General features: G+C 45.1%; 1 protein-coding gene across 1 annotated transcript in view; it reads left to right on the top strand.

Moving 5' to 3' along the window:
* SARS2 (seryl-tRNA synthetase 2, mitochondrial) overlaps nt 1-4464 on the top strand; it is a 63391-nt gene extending 58927 nt beyond the window's left edge. Inside the window, exons 15-16 of the mRNA XM_073598762.1 lie at nt 1334-1399; nt 4023-4464. Coding sequence (XP_073454863.1) covers nt 1334-1399; nt 4023-4151 — 195 coding nt within the window. The 3' untranslated portion in view covers nt 4152-4464. The remainder of the gene's footprint in view (nt 1-1333; nt 1400-4022) is intronic.
* The last annotated feature ends 10837 nt before the right edge of the window (nt 4465-15301 follow it).

Genomic DNA, 15301 nt, shown 5'->3' with positions numbered 1-15301 from the left:
CTCAAGGCAGCTGGGACCATAGTCCTGAAGAAAACAATTGGTAACGCACTACGCCGTGAAAGACTGAAAGCCTGCAGCGCCCGCAAGGTTCGTCTGCTCAAGAAAGCACATGTACAGGCCTGTCTGAAGTTTGCTAATGAACATCTGAATGATTCAGAGGAGAACTGGATGAAAGTGTTGTGGTCAGATGAGACCAAAATCGAGCTCTTTGGCATCAACTCAACTCACCGTGCTTGGAAGAGGAGGAATGCTGTCTATGACCCCAAGAACACCATCCTCACAGTCGTCTTCCCTCAGCCAGGGCATTTAAAATGGGTCATGGATGGGTATTCCACCATGACAATGACCCAAAACACACGGCCAAGGCAACAAAGGAGTGGCTCAAGAAGAAGCACATTAAGGTCCTGGAGTGGCCTAGTCAGTCTCCAGACCTTAAAGGGGTTGTAAAGGTAAACGTTTTTTCACCTTAATGCATTCTATGCATTAAGGTGAAAAAACTTCCGACAATACCGCCGCCCCCAGCCCCCCCGTTTTACTTGCCTGACCCCTCGAAAGTCCCGCGCTCGTTCCGACATCCTCTTTGCCTGGCCACTGATTGGCTACAGTGGATGGATTGAAAGCAGCGCAGCCATTGGCTCGCGCTGCTGTCAATCGCATCCAATGACGCGGCGCGCCGGGGGGCGGGGACGAGTGATACAGTGAGCAGCTATAGCCGCCGGCTGTATCATGGGAGCTCGCCCGCAAGAACTAAGCACCCTGCGAGGGAGCTTGCATTAAGGTGGTGAGTCCTTGCGGGGAGGAGCTGAAACAGCCGCCAAGGGACCCCAGAAGACCAGGTTCGGGGCCACTCTGTGCAAAACGAGCTGCACAGTGAAGGTAAGTATAACATGTTTGTTATTTAAAAAAAAAAAATACCTTTACAACCCCTTTAATCCCATAAAAAATATGTGGAGGGAGCTGAAGGTTCGAGTTAAAAAAAAATGTCAGCCTCGAAACCTTAATGACTTGGAGAGGATTTGCAAAGAGGAGTGGGACAAAATCCCTCCTGAGATGTTTGCAAACCTGGTGGCCAACTACAAGAAACGTCTGATCTCTGTGATTGCCAACAAGGGTTTTGCTACCAAGTCATGTTTTGCGAAGGGTCAAATACTTATTTCACTCATTAAAATGCAAATCAATTTATAACTTTTTTGAAATGGGTTTTTCTGGATATTTTTGTTATTCTGTCTCTCACTGTTAAAATAAACCTACTATTAAATATGTGTGTAATTTGTAATGTTGATTTCTATTTAGTTATTTATTTTGCAGTATAATCTGCTCTTCTCTCTTGTAGATTAATGGTACAGCCTGCGCAGTTCCCCGACTCATCATTGCCCTTCTGGAGTCAAACCAGTTAAAGGTGAACATCTCATCTGTAGCTTGCACTCATCACCTTTTTCACCGACAGTATTTCATCTTATTGCTTAAAGAGGAGTTCCACCCTCAGCTTTCATTTTTCAAAAGCTCAAAGCTCCAAAATGCTTAAAAGCCAAGTTCACCTTTGGAGCATGTTACAAGTTACACCTGGTGAGGTTTTTTCTCCCCTGCAGCCATGTCATTCATTCACAGGGATCTGTGAATGTAGAAACGACAAGTCCTGTCTGCCACTACACATGAGCACCCTTGTAGTCTCCAGACACTTCCTTCAACTTTCTAACAGAGCCAGACATTGCTGTGCAGGCTCCTGTAGGAAAAGAATAATATGCCCATTTTTTTTCTGCAAAAATTATGTGCATGTATTATTTTTGCCTGAAACATATTCTGTTAAAGTGGAATTCCTGCCCTAAACTTAAGTAGTCTTAAAAACGTTCCCATTCTCCTCCTAACATCCATGCTGACTAACCTGTGTAAAAAAGATGTGTATATTCTGTACTTCCCTATTTTTAGTCCACTCCAATCCAGTCACATGATCCTGCTGACCTGTGTCAGCCAGCGGTGGATGCAGGGAAGAGGAGGAAGCACCAACAATGGCTGGGACATGGGAGCCTATGGGTGACATCGCTGCTTCTAGGTATTCCCAGTCTTTGTCAAGCACTCTCTCTCCTCTCTCCTGCAACTTCTGCCAGCTGACATCGGGGATCACATGACTAGAGTGAGCTGAAAATGGGTAAGAAAATACATCTTTTTTTTTTTTTTTAAGTAAGTCAGTAGAGATGGGCTCAGGCGTGTTCGGATCGAACCCACCAGGAAGCCAGCACTGCACACCGCCAATCATAGGCAGTGTGTCAGGAAATGCCTCACTGCATATGATTGGCAGTGTGCAGTGACAGCTTCCTGGCGGGTTCGATCCGAATGCGCCCGAGCCCATCACTATTAGCCAGTATAGATGTTAGGAAGGAATATGGAACATGTTTAAGACTAGTTAGGTTTAGGATTGAATTTTACTTTAACGACCAAAACACCCTATGCTATTGAATGGTGTCTGCTCACAAATAAGCATACAGGCACCTGTAACTTAGAGCCTGACACCTAAAAAGGTACATGAGCTACTTTTGAAGCAGAATCTGGCATTTTTGACCCAACAGATTTAATTCGCTGCCTAAGCAACCATCTGCTCCTAGTAACTAGTATTCCCTTGGCTGAAAGAGCAATGCTCAAGTCTTAACCCTAGGTGCATACTTATGCGTTTTTTAGTGCGTTTTGCAGAAGCGCGCTGCAGTCCATTTTACATGGTTGCCTATGGTACACGTTTGCATCTATGCCTTTTTGGAAAGAGTCAGATTGCATTTTGTCTGTAATAGACCTCAATGGGCCCTCACCAAAAACGCAACTATTGTGTTTTTACGTGCGTTTTGCGTTTTTTATAAATTTTATCTTTAACACACTGTGTATAGCTGGTTAAGGAGCAGGCCGGAAAGCCGGCCGCTGCATCCTTAACAACTGATGAGTCATCAGCAGTCAGCGGGCTTCCCCGCTGAGTGCTGAATGTAAAAACAAGAATTGCCAGCAATAAAAAAAATGAGAAAAAAAGGGCCCAATCCATACCAGGCCTTTCAAGTCTGTTATGGATTTTGAGGGGTACCCCCACACCAAAATTATAAATAAAAAAAAAAACTAAAAAATGGCGTGGGGTCCCCCCCAAAAAAATTATACTAGACCCTTATCAGTGCATGCAGCCCGGCAGGTAAGGAAAGGGATGGGACGAGTGAGAAACCCCCCCTTCTGAACCATACCAGGCCACATACCCTCAACATAGGGAGGGGGGCTTTGGACAGGGGGACTTTGCCCACCACCACCCCAGAGCACTTTGTCCCCATGTTGATGGGGACAAGGGCCTCTACCCTGGGTGGTGGTTGTGGGGATCTACAGGCAGGGGCCTTATCAGAATCTGGAAGCCCGCTTTAACAAGCGGGTCCCCTGATCCCAGTCCCATGTGAATGAGTATGGGGTACGTTGTACCCCTAGTCATTCACCAAAAAAGTGTAAAAAGGGAATAAAGATACTATAAGAGTTTTTGACAAGCTGATGAGTCATCGGTTGTTAAGAATGCGGAGGCTGGCTTCCCAGCCCACTCCTTAACAACCAGCTATTCACAGTTAGGTTTTTTTTTTTTTAAGAGAAAAAAAAAAAAAGCAAATAGCATGCAAAAAATGTTTTAAAAACGCAAACGCACTTGAAAACTGCATAGGGGTGAACCTAGGCTAATACACTCAAAAATCATCTGTAAATTCTCACGCTCAGGTGTGAATGCAGCCTAAATGGCAGCAAACATGCTAATATTAACCTTGTGCAATTAGACATAGAATTCTATTACAGAAAAATGCACATATTTTACCAGTACAAGTTTTTATGGGTAAATATTTTTTTCATATATACAATCAAGATTTGCAAGTCAACTAATAGCATAAAGCACTGGACTAACAAGCGAATCTAGTGTGTATAAGTACAGGGGAAAACCCTATCAATTTTTACTGTGTTTGTTTGGAAGATGCTGTTACGTTTTTTGTTTTTGTTTTTTTTTTTTTTTTTTTTTTTTTTTTTAGGATGGCAGAGTGCGGGTTCCCGAGGTCTTGCAGCCTTATATGGGCACAGACATTATAGAAAAGCCTCCTTATATTCCACAGAAATACATTGGACCAAACCAGAAAAAGTCTGAGAGCAAGATGACGTGACATTGTGATCGGAAGGGACAAGGAGGACCTGTCAGTATCAGGGATGCAGCACTCCAACTGGACAATGAAAAATGGAGCAGTCATATCTTCCCCCTACATAAGAAGCAACTAATTGTGAAAGGAGTGATTGTGTTGCCTGTAGTAACCAGTCATTCGCTTTCACGAGCTACAATAGCAAATGACAGCTCTGCTTTGATATGGGTGTAAAGGGCAACATGGACAGCCTAATGTGATGACCCTTGAAAATCTTCTGAACAGAGCTTCTACCATTTCTGTTCTGTTTATTGTAAATAAAGAAGTTGTTAATGGTGTGCATCTTTGTCCAGTTCTGTGCTGTTTTTAGATCAGTTCTAGGCAGTACCTGAAACCAGTCATTAACCTGCTATTGCTAGCTAGGAAACACTGCAACCTGAGCTGATGGCAAAAAGTTCCCTTTTAATATTTTCATAGGCCCCTTTCACACGGGCAGACCGATCTTGTCCGCCTGTGAGGTTTTTTTTAAGTGGACTCAATCAGACTATCCATTGCCCTCTATGGAGCGGCAGGTGTTAAGACATGAGTCTGTTAACACCCGCCGACATCCGATCTGATCCTATCCACTAAAAACAGATGTATGGGGGATCCAATCCCCATCCGTCTGGCTGATCGGATCAGGTGACAGTCATATGTAAAAGGACAGGCAGTCCGTTTACATCCGACCGCCCATAGAGGAAAGCTGGCTGTATCTGCTCTGCATCAGCGGAGCAGACATAGATCTGTCATCCGCCTGCTCCGTGGGGTTTAGTCTGGCCAAATCATGATGACATCATGCCCGCACTTGCGTGCAGGAGTCTCGGTTGTGGCACACAGCTCTGAAGGAACGGCGTGGGTATGCTGTTCCTTCAGAGCGCTTGCGCTGGTGATGTCATCTGTCTGATCAGCAGAGAGATTCCCCTGCTGAGCAGGTGGATCCTGCTGGTGGACTACACCAGTGTGAAAGGGGCCTAAGTTCTGTATAATCCTGTGCAGCCAAAATCCATATGGTTTCTCAGGTAAGATCAGTGGATGCTTCTGTGCTGTGTGTGTGTGCCACTCTATTTTCAATAAAGTGGTATTAAACCCCCAAACCAAAAATGTAATATATTGCAGCCTACCAATCAGATATGGTGGCTAGTCCAAATATGAGGAAACACCGCTCAAGGTATGAGTGCTGCAAGTCTAGTGTTGCTTTCAAAGCAAAGGTGCCCACCCTGCTTGCCTCTGAGATAAACAGGGGAAAATTGATAAATGGCTGCACACTCCGGAAGGATGCTAAACTCTGTATTGTAGTGATCAACAAATAAAAGCATATACAGCACAGCGAGCGCCAGAAGATAAAAATGTTAATGCCTTTCACGCCGTGCCGCCCACTCTGGATAAAGGAGGACAGGGGGCACGTTTTGGACAGCAGCATTGTTGGTATGGGAGGAGGGGGGTGTTAGATGGACTAGCAGATTTAAGTAAACTTAATTTGCAAAAGCATTTGACACAGTTCCCCATAAACTTTTACTGTACAAATTAAGGTCTGTCAGCATGGACCATAGGGTGAGTATTGAAAACTGGCTACAAGGGTGAGTTCAGAGGGTGGTGATAAATGGGGAGTACTCAGAATGGTCCGGGGTGGAAAGTGGGGTCCCCCAGGGTTCTGTCCTGGGACCAATCCTATTCAATTTGTTCATAAACGACCTGGAGGATGGGGTGAACAGTTCAATCTCTGTATTTGCAGGCGATACTAAACTAAGCAGGGCAATAACTTCTCCGCAGGATGTGGAAACCTTGCAAGATCTGAACAAATTAATGGGGTGGGCAACTACATGGCAAATAAGGTTTAATGTGGAAAAATTTAAGATGATGCATTTGGGCGGCAAAAATATGAATGCAATCTATACACTGGGGGGAGAACCTCTGGGGGAATCTAGGATGGAAAAGGACCTGGGGATCCTAGTAGATGATAGGCTCAGCAATGGCATGCGATGCCAAGCTGCTGCTAACAAAGCAAACAGAATATTGGCATGCATTAAAAAGGGGATCAACTCCAGAGATAAAACAATAATTCTCCTCCCCTACAAGACTCTGGTCCGGCCGCACTTAGAGTATGCTGTCCAGTTCTGGGCACCAGTCCTTAGGAAGGATGTACTGGAAATGGAGCGAGTACAAAGAAGAGCAACAAAGCTAATAAAGGGTCTGGAGGATCTTAGTTATGAGGAAAGGTTGCGAGCACTGAACTTATTCTCTCTGGAGAAGAGACCCTTGAGAGGGGATATAATTTCAATTTACAAATACCATACTGGTGACCCCCACAATAGGGATAAAACTTTTCCGCGGAAGGGAGTTTAATGAGACACATGGCCACTCATTAAAATTAGAAGAAAAGAGGTTTAACCTTAAACTACGTAGAGGGTTCTTTACTGTGAGATCGGCAAAGATGTGGAATTCCCTTCCACAGGCTGTGGTCTTGGCTGGGAGCATCGATGGTTTTAAGAAACTATTAGATAAGCACCTGAACGACTGCAACATACAGGGATATACAATGTAATACTGACATATAATCACACACATAGGTTGGACTTGTGTCTTTTTTTTCAACCTCGCCTGCTATGTAAATACACTAACAAATTGAAGCCCGACTCCAGTTAACACTTTTATAAGCAGTTACAACAAACCGTTTTTTATTTTTTTGGGATAGAGGTTTTATGTAAATGAAACTGATCATTGTAAGCAGTACTGAGTAGGCTGTCGCTTGTGATGTGCCGCAGCCATGACTCCCATGTGCATGCGCGGGAGTGATGTCTTTGTGGCTCGGCCATTCACATAGCCAGAGCCCGCGAACCTGGAAGGAAGACCTGGTGAAGATACAAGCCCTGTCATCAGTGACAGCGCACCGCTCGAGGGCTTTGTTTCAAGGTAAGTGTCTTAATATCATTAATTTCCTATGGCTACGCTTTTATAAGCAATTGCACTCACAAAGGTACAGTGCTTATCTGTATATCACTGTACTACTGAATAGTTGGGGATGTGTGGTGTTATGAAAGAGGGAGAAATGCCACCCTTCCATTTACAAGTCAAAGCAGCTCTTGCTAGACAATGTGTTTGGGGGAGGGGGGAACAGATGACTAGTATTAAGCACTTGCCAACTGCCCTATAGCACACAGACAGTGCAAATTTCTTTCATATATGTGTGAGATTCTGCACATCCACATAGGCGGCGCACCGCTTCTGCGGTGATTAGTCACAGCAGAAGCCGATCAGCGGGTGCCGGCCATTGGATGACCGCTGGCAAACGCTGATCGTCGAGGAGAGACACAGGTCAGGGCTCTGCATATGTGAACAATGCAGAGCTCCGTCCTGTCAGCAGGGATGTGGTGGATTTTGTTTCCCTGCAAAAACAATGCACTGTGTACACAAACACTGGTTAGTGACACATTTAACCCTTTGATCACCCTAGATGTTTAAGTCCTTCTCAGCCTGTGTCATTAGTACAGTGGCAGTGCATATTTTTAGCACTGATCACTGTATTGGTGTCACTGGTTCCCACATAGTCCTAGTGTTAGACTGTCTGCGGCAATATCACTGTCCTGCTATAAGTCGCTGATCGCCCCCATTACTAATATACAAAAATAAACAAAAATTCCAGTATACATACCATAGTTTGTAGACACTATAACTTTTGTGCAAACCAGTCAATATATCACTTTTTTTTTTAATCAAAATATATAGCAGAATACATATTGCCTAACTTTATGTAGAAATTTGATTTTTAACATTTTTTTTATTGGATATGCTTTATATCAGAAAGTAAAAAATAATATTGTTTTTTTCAACATTTTTGGTCTTTTTTTGTTTTTGTTTTTTGTTTTTTTTGTTTCTAGCACAAAAAAAAAATTCAGTGGTGATGGAATACCACTAAAAGAAAGCTCTATTTGTGGGAGAAAAAATGTATATAAATGTTATTTATGTAGTGTTGCATGACTGCGCAATTGTCAAAATAATGCAGTGCCGTACAGCAATAAAATGGCATGTTCATGAAGGGGGATAAATCTTCCAGTGGTCAAGTGGTTAATTTCACTTATGTGATTGCAATTGCTTATAAACATATACTGTATATACTTGATTCTAGTAAATGTATTCTGTTGCGCTTGGTTTCTTTTATGTTTTTAGTGTTTGTGGCTGTTCTTAGCTGCTTGTTTGAATTTAGGCAGGCTATAGACAGTGCAAATTTCTTTCCTGCAACCATGAGAAAGCCATCCCTGCTGGGAGAAGACAGTGATTATTGCTAGCGATCCATTAACTTGGTACATTCAGCCTGCCCATTAATGGTTCCAATCTTTGCCGGTTCAGCAGGGTGTACTAGTGCACTACAACACATACTGAATGGCAGCGGGGGAAACTTAAGCCTGAATGAAGGATTTGTATAGCGCTACAAATGCAAACTGAATCGCCTCAAGGCGATTCAGCCTAATACACATGGGCCAAATGTCAGGCGGCATCAGCCTGTTTCTATTTACATTCGGCCCGTGTCTACCGCAGCCGGTCCAACAGAAGCCAGCCGTATGGCTGAAAAAGGTCTGCCATTCGCTGACTGGAGTTTTCTGTTGGGGGCGTGTCTCCCTGTCAGAACACAATAGAATAGCAGGGGAGATTGCTGTACTAATATTGCATAGTTAGTACAGTGGCTCCGACCTGAGCTGTCAGTTTTTTTTCCGTTCAGCCCACTGGGTTGAACAAAAAAATTAATAAATAGTAGTGCGTACCAGGCTTTAGGCCGGTTTGAACCATGTATGGGCAGGCTGAATGTACCGAGTTGATCGATCGAACATTTTGGGTACAACCAGCCTGCCGGATTTTTTTTTTTTTTTTTTATTAAACAAGAGCATGTTTATTGATTGTTAGCAATGACAAAATAAAAAAAGGATAGTTAAAAAAAGAACAGCAATACATGTATGGAGTACATTCGTTTCACAGATACAGATTGTTCAGAGTACAATAATGCAAAATAAAAAGGGATCAGAGTTCACCTAAGTAATAAAGTTTCCAGATATCATACGCTAAGTGTTATTCTATTCTTCTCTATGTTTCCCATGTCACAGCCACTTTCCCTTTTGGGTCATATATTGAACATTACGAAATGGTCGGTATAATATGAGTACTGTATAAGTCAATGTTACCTTGGTTATATAGTTATTCAATACAGGTTTCGCCGGAGCTGAGCCATCTGTCCCATATTTTGTTATACTTGATAGGGCACCCTCTGTGTCTATATAGTACTTGCTTATATGGCAATGTTTTGTTTATTTCCCCAATCCAAGCTTGGAGTGTGGGGGGGCTAGACCTCATCCAATGTCTGGCAATCACTTTTCTGGCACAGAACAGAGTTTCGTGGAGGAAAGTTGCCAAATACTTTTCGGTTTCGGCGTCTGGCAAGATGCCTAGTAGACACGATTTGGGATCGAGTTGTAGGGGTGAGCCCATGTGATCATACAAAAATTTTATAACCTGTGTCCAATATTGCTGGGTATTTGGGCATTCCCATATTAAATGAACGAAAGAACATGGGCTGGCTGAGCATCCTGGACATTTGGGATCCTGGTCGTGTGAGAATTTGGCTAACCGTGAGGGAGTAAGATAGGCTTTGTGGATAATATATAACTGGGTCAACCGGTCGGAAAGTGTTGGGGATGATTTCTTGACATTCTCCAGTGCTTCCTCCCACTCCGAGTTCTCTATTGGGCCTATGTCCTCTACCCATCTATTTTTAGCACTGTCTATTATTCTTGCTACTGAGGGCGCCCGTATGATACTATAGAGATTGGATGTCAATTTAGCTGGTTCTTCACCTATAATCACTTCAACCATAGGTAGTGTCTGTGTGTTGGGAAAACCATCTATGAATTGGGCCCGTAGGGCATGTCTCAACTGCATATAGCTGAATAGCATGTTTTCAGGTAGGTCAAATTCTTCCCTAAGTGCTTGGAAATGTCTTACTCCTAGGGGCGTAAGTACCTGGAATAGGTATGTGATTCCCTTTGCAGCCCACACCTCAGCACCAGGTAGATGCATTAGTTCTTGCAGTTGGCGGTTGTACCATAAAGGTGTATGTGAGTGGTAGAAATCAGCACCTGTTAGTTTAAGCGCAACTTCCCAAACCTTTTTATGCTGGTGTAGCAAAGGGTTCTGAGTCGTATCTATTCTCTTATCTTCCCTGGCTCTGAAAATTGCTTGTAGAGGGGAATCTATATCTTTATTTGACTTCCTACATACTAGAGCTTGGTATCTATCTTTATCTGTTTTATGAAGATGAAATAGATGTGAGATCTGTGCAGCTATGTAGTATGCATGTAAGTCCGGGAGGGCCGCTCCACCACCAGTGGTGGGGTTTTTTAGGGTGTTCCACGCTAGTTTATGTCTATTGGATCCCCATATAAATGAGTTGACTATCTGATCTAGGGCTTTGAAAATTTTTAGGGGAATAAGTAGTGGTGAGTTCCATAGTATATAGAGGAATTTTGGGAGTAGAATCATTTTAAAAAGATTGATTCGCCCCATCACACCCAGTGGGAGTCTGGTCCAGGCTTGTGTTTTGGATTTCAAATATATAAATAATGGCTCTATGTTGTTGGCAATAAATTCCTTGGGTTCTCTAGTAATTGTTACACCCAGGTATTTGATTGAAGCTACTCTAAGTAGTGGGAGAGAGGCTGATTGTCGCGTGGGTGGCGTAAGATCTAGGGGCATAATTTGCGACTTGGACCAATTCATACTTAGTCCGGAATGTTTCCCGAACTCCTCTATTGTCTTCAGGGCTGCCTGGAGGGACGGGCCAGTATCCTCAAGATATAAAAGCATGTCATCAGCGTAGAGGCTCACCGTCTCTACCAGGTTGCCAGCCCTGAGTCCTCTAATTCCTGGGTGCATCCTGAGAGAAATGGCCAGGGGCTCAACAGCTAGGGCATATAAAAGTGGGGATAGTGGGCATCCCTGGCGGGTGCCACGTTCCAGCGGGAAGGGGTCAGATATCGTTCCGTTCACTAACACACTAGCCTCTGGTGAGAAATACAGTATTTGTACCCATTTGATAAACCTGGGTCCAAACCCAAATCTTTTGAGGCACTCCCACAGATACTCCCATTCCACGGAGTCCAATGCCTTGGCGGCGTCCAGCGCCACCACTGCACGATCGCCCGTGTTTTCATGAGTTGCTTGGATGTTCATATATAACCGACGCAGGTTCATGGCCGTATTTTTTCCAGGCATAAATCCCGACTGGTCAGGGTGAATGATGGAGAGAATAATTTGATTAAGTCTAATGGCCAAAATTTTTGCTAGAATTTTAATATCAGCTTGGAGCAGCGATATTGGGCGATATGATTCCGGATAGTGGGGGTTCTTCCCTGGTTTGGGGATCACTATGATTATTGCCCGTCGGAGGGATTCAGGCAGGGAGCCAGATTCAAAGATGTGGTTGTACAGCGTGAGCAGCTCAGGGACAAGTATCTCAGAGTATTCCGCATAAAAATCTAGAGGTATGCCGTCTTGACCTGGTGCTTTCGCTGGGGCTAGGGACGAGATTGCAATTGCAATCTCATCCGCAGTGATAGGTGCCTCCATTTCTGTCATCTGGGGTTCCGAGATCTGGGGGAATGGTATATCATGAAGGAATGTTTGTGTCTCCTGCCTGGTGACATTTACTTTAGAGGAGTAGAGGTCAGCATAGTATGTTCGGAATGCTGATGCTACCAAAGTGGGGTCTGTCAGGGGAGCATTATGTGAGTCTAGCAAGGACACCACCACTGGTGGGTTGGTGTCTTGATGGGCCAGGTATGCTAATAGTTTACCCGCTCTTTCACCTAATTCAAATATCCGTTGTTTTGAGAAAAAAAGTTTTTGCTTTGCCTTCTCAAAGTGTAGCTGGTTCAGAGTTCGAGTGTGTAGTTTAAGTATTGACACCGTTGCCGGTGTGGGGTCTAAGTTGAATTCTTTGGTTGCTATTTCCACTTTTTCAGAGGCAGTGTGAAGTGCAGCCTTGGATGAAGCCTTCAGTCTATTTATGCGTGAGGAGAGGATTGTACGGACGTGTAGTTTAAATGTCTCCCAGACCACGTCCGCCGAGGCGGTGTCTCTGTTGTGGTTGAAAAAGTATTGCCACTCCTCCTGGATATCCCCCCGATCACTCAGGGCAGACAGCCAGAAGGGATGGAGGCGCCATGTGCGGGGTACAGTTTGTGGGGTAAGGCGTAGGGTAGCCCAGCAGGGAGCGTGGTCTGATAGAGATCTGGTGTGGTACCCTGAGTCCACCAAGAGGGGAAGGAGCAGTTTTGAGGTTAATATGAGATCAATACGGGACATAGTGGAATGTGTCGCTGAAAAGCAAGAAAAGGCCTGGGTATGTGGGTATTTCGATCTCCAAGTGTCTATTAAGGAGAATTCGGATATTAGTCTCGCAAATCTAGTGCTGTCTGAGGTTTGAGTGCCCTGGGAAGATTGTAATCTATCTCTGGTGGGGTTAAGAACTGTGTTAAAATCTCCTAGCCAGATAGCAGGAATATCAGGGTGCTGTGACATATACAGTAGACCTTCTGTGACTATGGCTGAGTTGTAAGGCGGGGGTATGTAAACAGCAAGAATCAAATATTGTGAACCACTGATAGTGCAGTGTAGGAAGATGAACCTGCCCTGAGGATCCGTCCGCACTGAAATTATGCCAAATGGGGTAGTTTTAGCAATAAGTATAGAAACTCCTCGGGAGTAGGAGGAGTGTGTAGCATGGTATGCCCACCCTATCCACGGGCGCTTCAAAGCCACTTGTAGTTGGCCTGTTATGTGCGTTTCAGTTAGCACAGTTATATCCGCCCGGTAAGACTTGAGGCAATCAAAGATTGCCATGCGCTTGATTTTGTCCCGGATTCCCCGGACGTTCCATGTTAGGAACTTTACATTAGTCATATGTGTCGTAGGGTTGCGTATATAAGTGCGGTTGGATACTCCTTCCCAGGACAGGTCCAGTCCCAACATACATCATTTCACGCTCTGTAGGCAAACTCAAAGTCAGGTGATACCATAAACAATCAGTGCTATTATAATCCAACATGACCAAATACATGCTCTGTGAACTTGTATATAACATTTCCCGTTCCCTCCTCCCTGCTCTCAGCCTCCCAAACTTGGCTGGAGCATAGAACCCATAACCTGAGCAAGCACTAGTGGGCACCGTGGCACCCAGAGGTTCGCTCTAACTGTATTGACACCGGCTAGAGCCTATTTGACTATGCCGGTGCCAATATGCCACACCAGTGGTAGGGGCGAATATTTCGCTGGTTGATAGTCCAGCAACGGACTTTTAGACGGTATGTCTATGGAACACTTGTTAGAAGTATGTATTCCATTTTAACGCCCATATGTGGTATATAGTAAAAAGTAACGTTTTCCCCATAAAACACACAATGCAGAACGTAGCTTTTAAGTTGAACTGGTGAACCCGTGTCCCTCTCTCTCGTCATTCCGGGTGCAGACATGGTTGTGATCAGTGTTTAGAGGCCTAAATGGCCAGCCAAAGAGACCATGTGGGGGAATATAGTCTCCTCCTTTAATGCGACAAAGTCCTGAGGGCCCAGATTAGGATGAGTATGCCTCCAGTCAGGGTGGCACAAAAATATATATTGGGGTTCAGAGAATGTGTTCTGAGTCGGGTTTGCAGAAACAAGACTCCCCAGCGTTAACTGTACAATGTGTGTTGTGAGGCCTGTACCTGGGAGACGCCCCGCGGGGCTCCGTCACTGTAGGAAATCATCAAGTGATATTGGGCCTCTTTCAGTAAAGCCAAAGGCTTTAATTAGGGTACTGTGTATATGGTAAACAACGTCGGGGTATGTGGTATGTGGGGGCACAAAGTCTCACCCAGTCCTCTGTAGGCGGAGGTATCTTCTTTAGGCTGGTCTGTTCCTTTCTGCATCCCGCCGGTCGATCCATTCCGATGCAAGTGTTGGATCATCAAAGAAATATGCACGGTCTTCTCCCACCACGCGTAACCGGGCTGGAAACAACATGGCGTATTTGATGTGGTGTACTCGCAGGCGTCGTTTGACCTCCATGAATCTGGAGCGTTGCTTCTGCACTTCCGCAGAAAAGTCGGGGAATGCTGCAACAGTTCCTGTCTGGAACGGAATATTGCCTTTGATTCTGGCCAAGCGAAGGACTGCATCACGGTCTTTGAAATTTAACATCTTCGCGATGAAGGTGCGTGGAGGGGCTCCTTCCGGTGGGCGACGGGCAGGCATGCGATGTGCGCGTTCCACCACGAACGTGGTGGAGAAGGCCTCTCTCCCATAGGTTGTGATGAGGAGCTTTTCTAGAAAGGTAGCTGGGTCAGTACCTTCTGATCCTTCAGGGAGGCCGATGAAGCGCAGGTTAGATCTGCGGGCGCGATTCTCAAGGTCGTCATGTTTCTGCGCCAATATTTGGATTTGTCTCTTAAGATCCTCTTGAGAGTGCTGGAGAGGGTATATGGTGTCCTCTGCCCGGCTAATTCTGGCCTCTGTTTCTGTGACCCGCTCCCGGATTTTAGTCATGTCCTGTCTTATAAGTGAAATGTCCACCTTTACCTCTTCTATTTTAGTAGTAAGTGTGGACTGGCAGAGGGAGATCGCCTCCAGGACTCGCGCTGTGTCAGCCGCCTCATGTTCTGTGTGAGAGGCAGGGTGTGTAGTGGAGGCGGCGCCATCTTGTCCCTCTCCGTCCCGCTCTGTTCTGCGGTATCGCTCCAGGGATGATGAGGCTACAACGTTCCGTCTTGGTGGCGACATGCTTCGGTAGTCTCAGCGGGTCCCCGCGACTCGAGTATGGGGTTCAGAATATCGTTTGGGGTCACAGGATGTGCAAATCAGGATCTACCACGGACGGAGCGCTTCTCACACACGTCTTATCCCATTGCCGTCCAGGCCACGCCCCCAGCCTGCCGGATTTTACACGTGATTATTGCTTTCCCCACAGGGAGAACACAATGGCTCCAAAAGTGGAACTTCCGCTTTAAATACTCCTCGCCCCATGACATGCCACAATTGGCATGTCATTTTTTTTTTTTTTTGGGCAGGGGGGGCTGGGTACCTGGTTTGGAATGGGACTTCCTGTCTCACTTCCAC

This window comes from Aquarana catesbeiana, linkage group LG09, assembly GCF_042186555.1.
Source record: "Aquarana catesbeiana isolate 2022-GZ linkage group LG09, ASM4218655v1, whole genome shotgun sequence".
In the NCBI taxonomy this organism is placed as follows: domain Eukaryota; kingdom Metazoa; phylum Chordata; class Amphibia; order Anura; family Ranidae; genus Aquarana; species Aquarana catesbeiana.
Note: the sequence above shows the minus strand (reverse complement) of the source record. Positions and strands in the feature narration are given on the sequence as shown.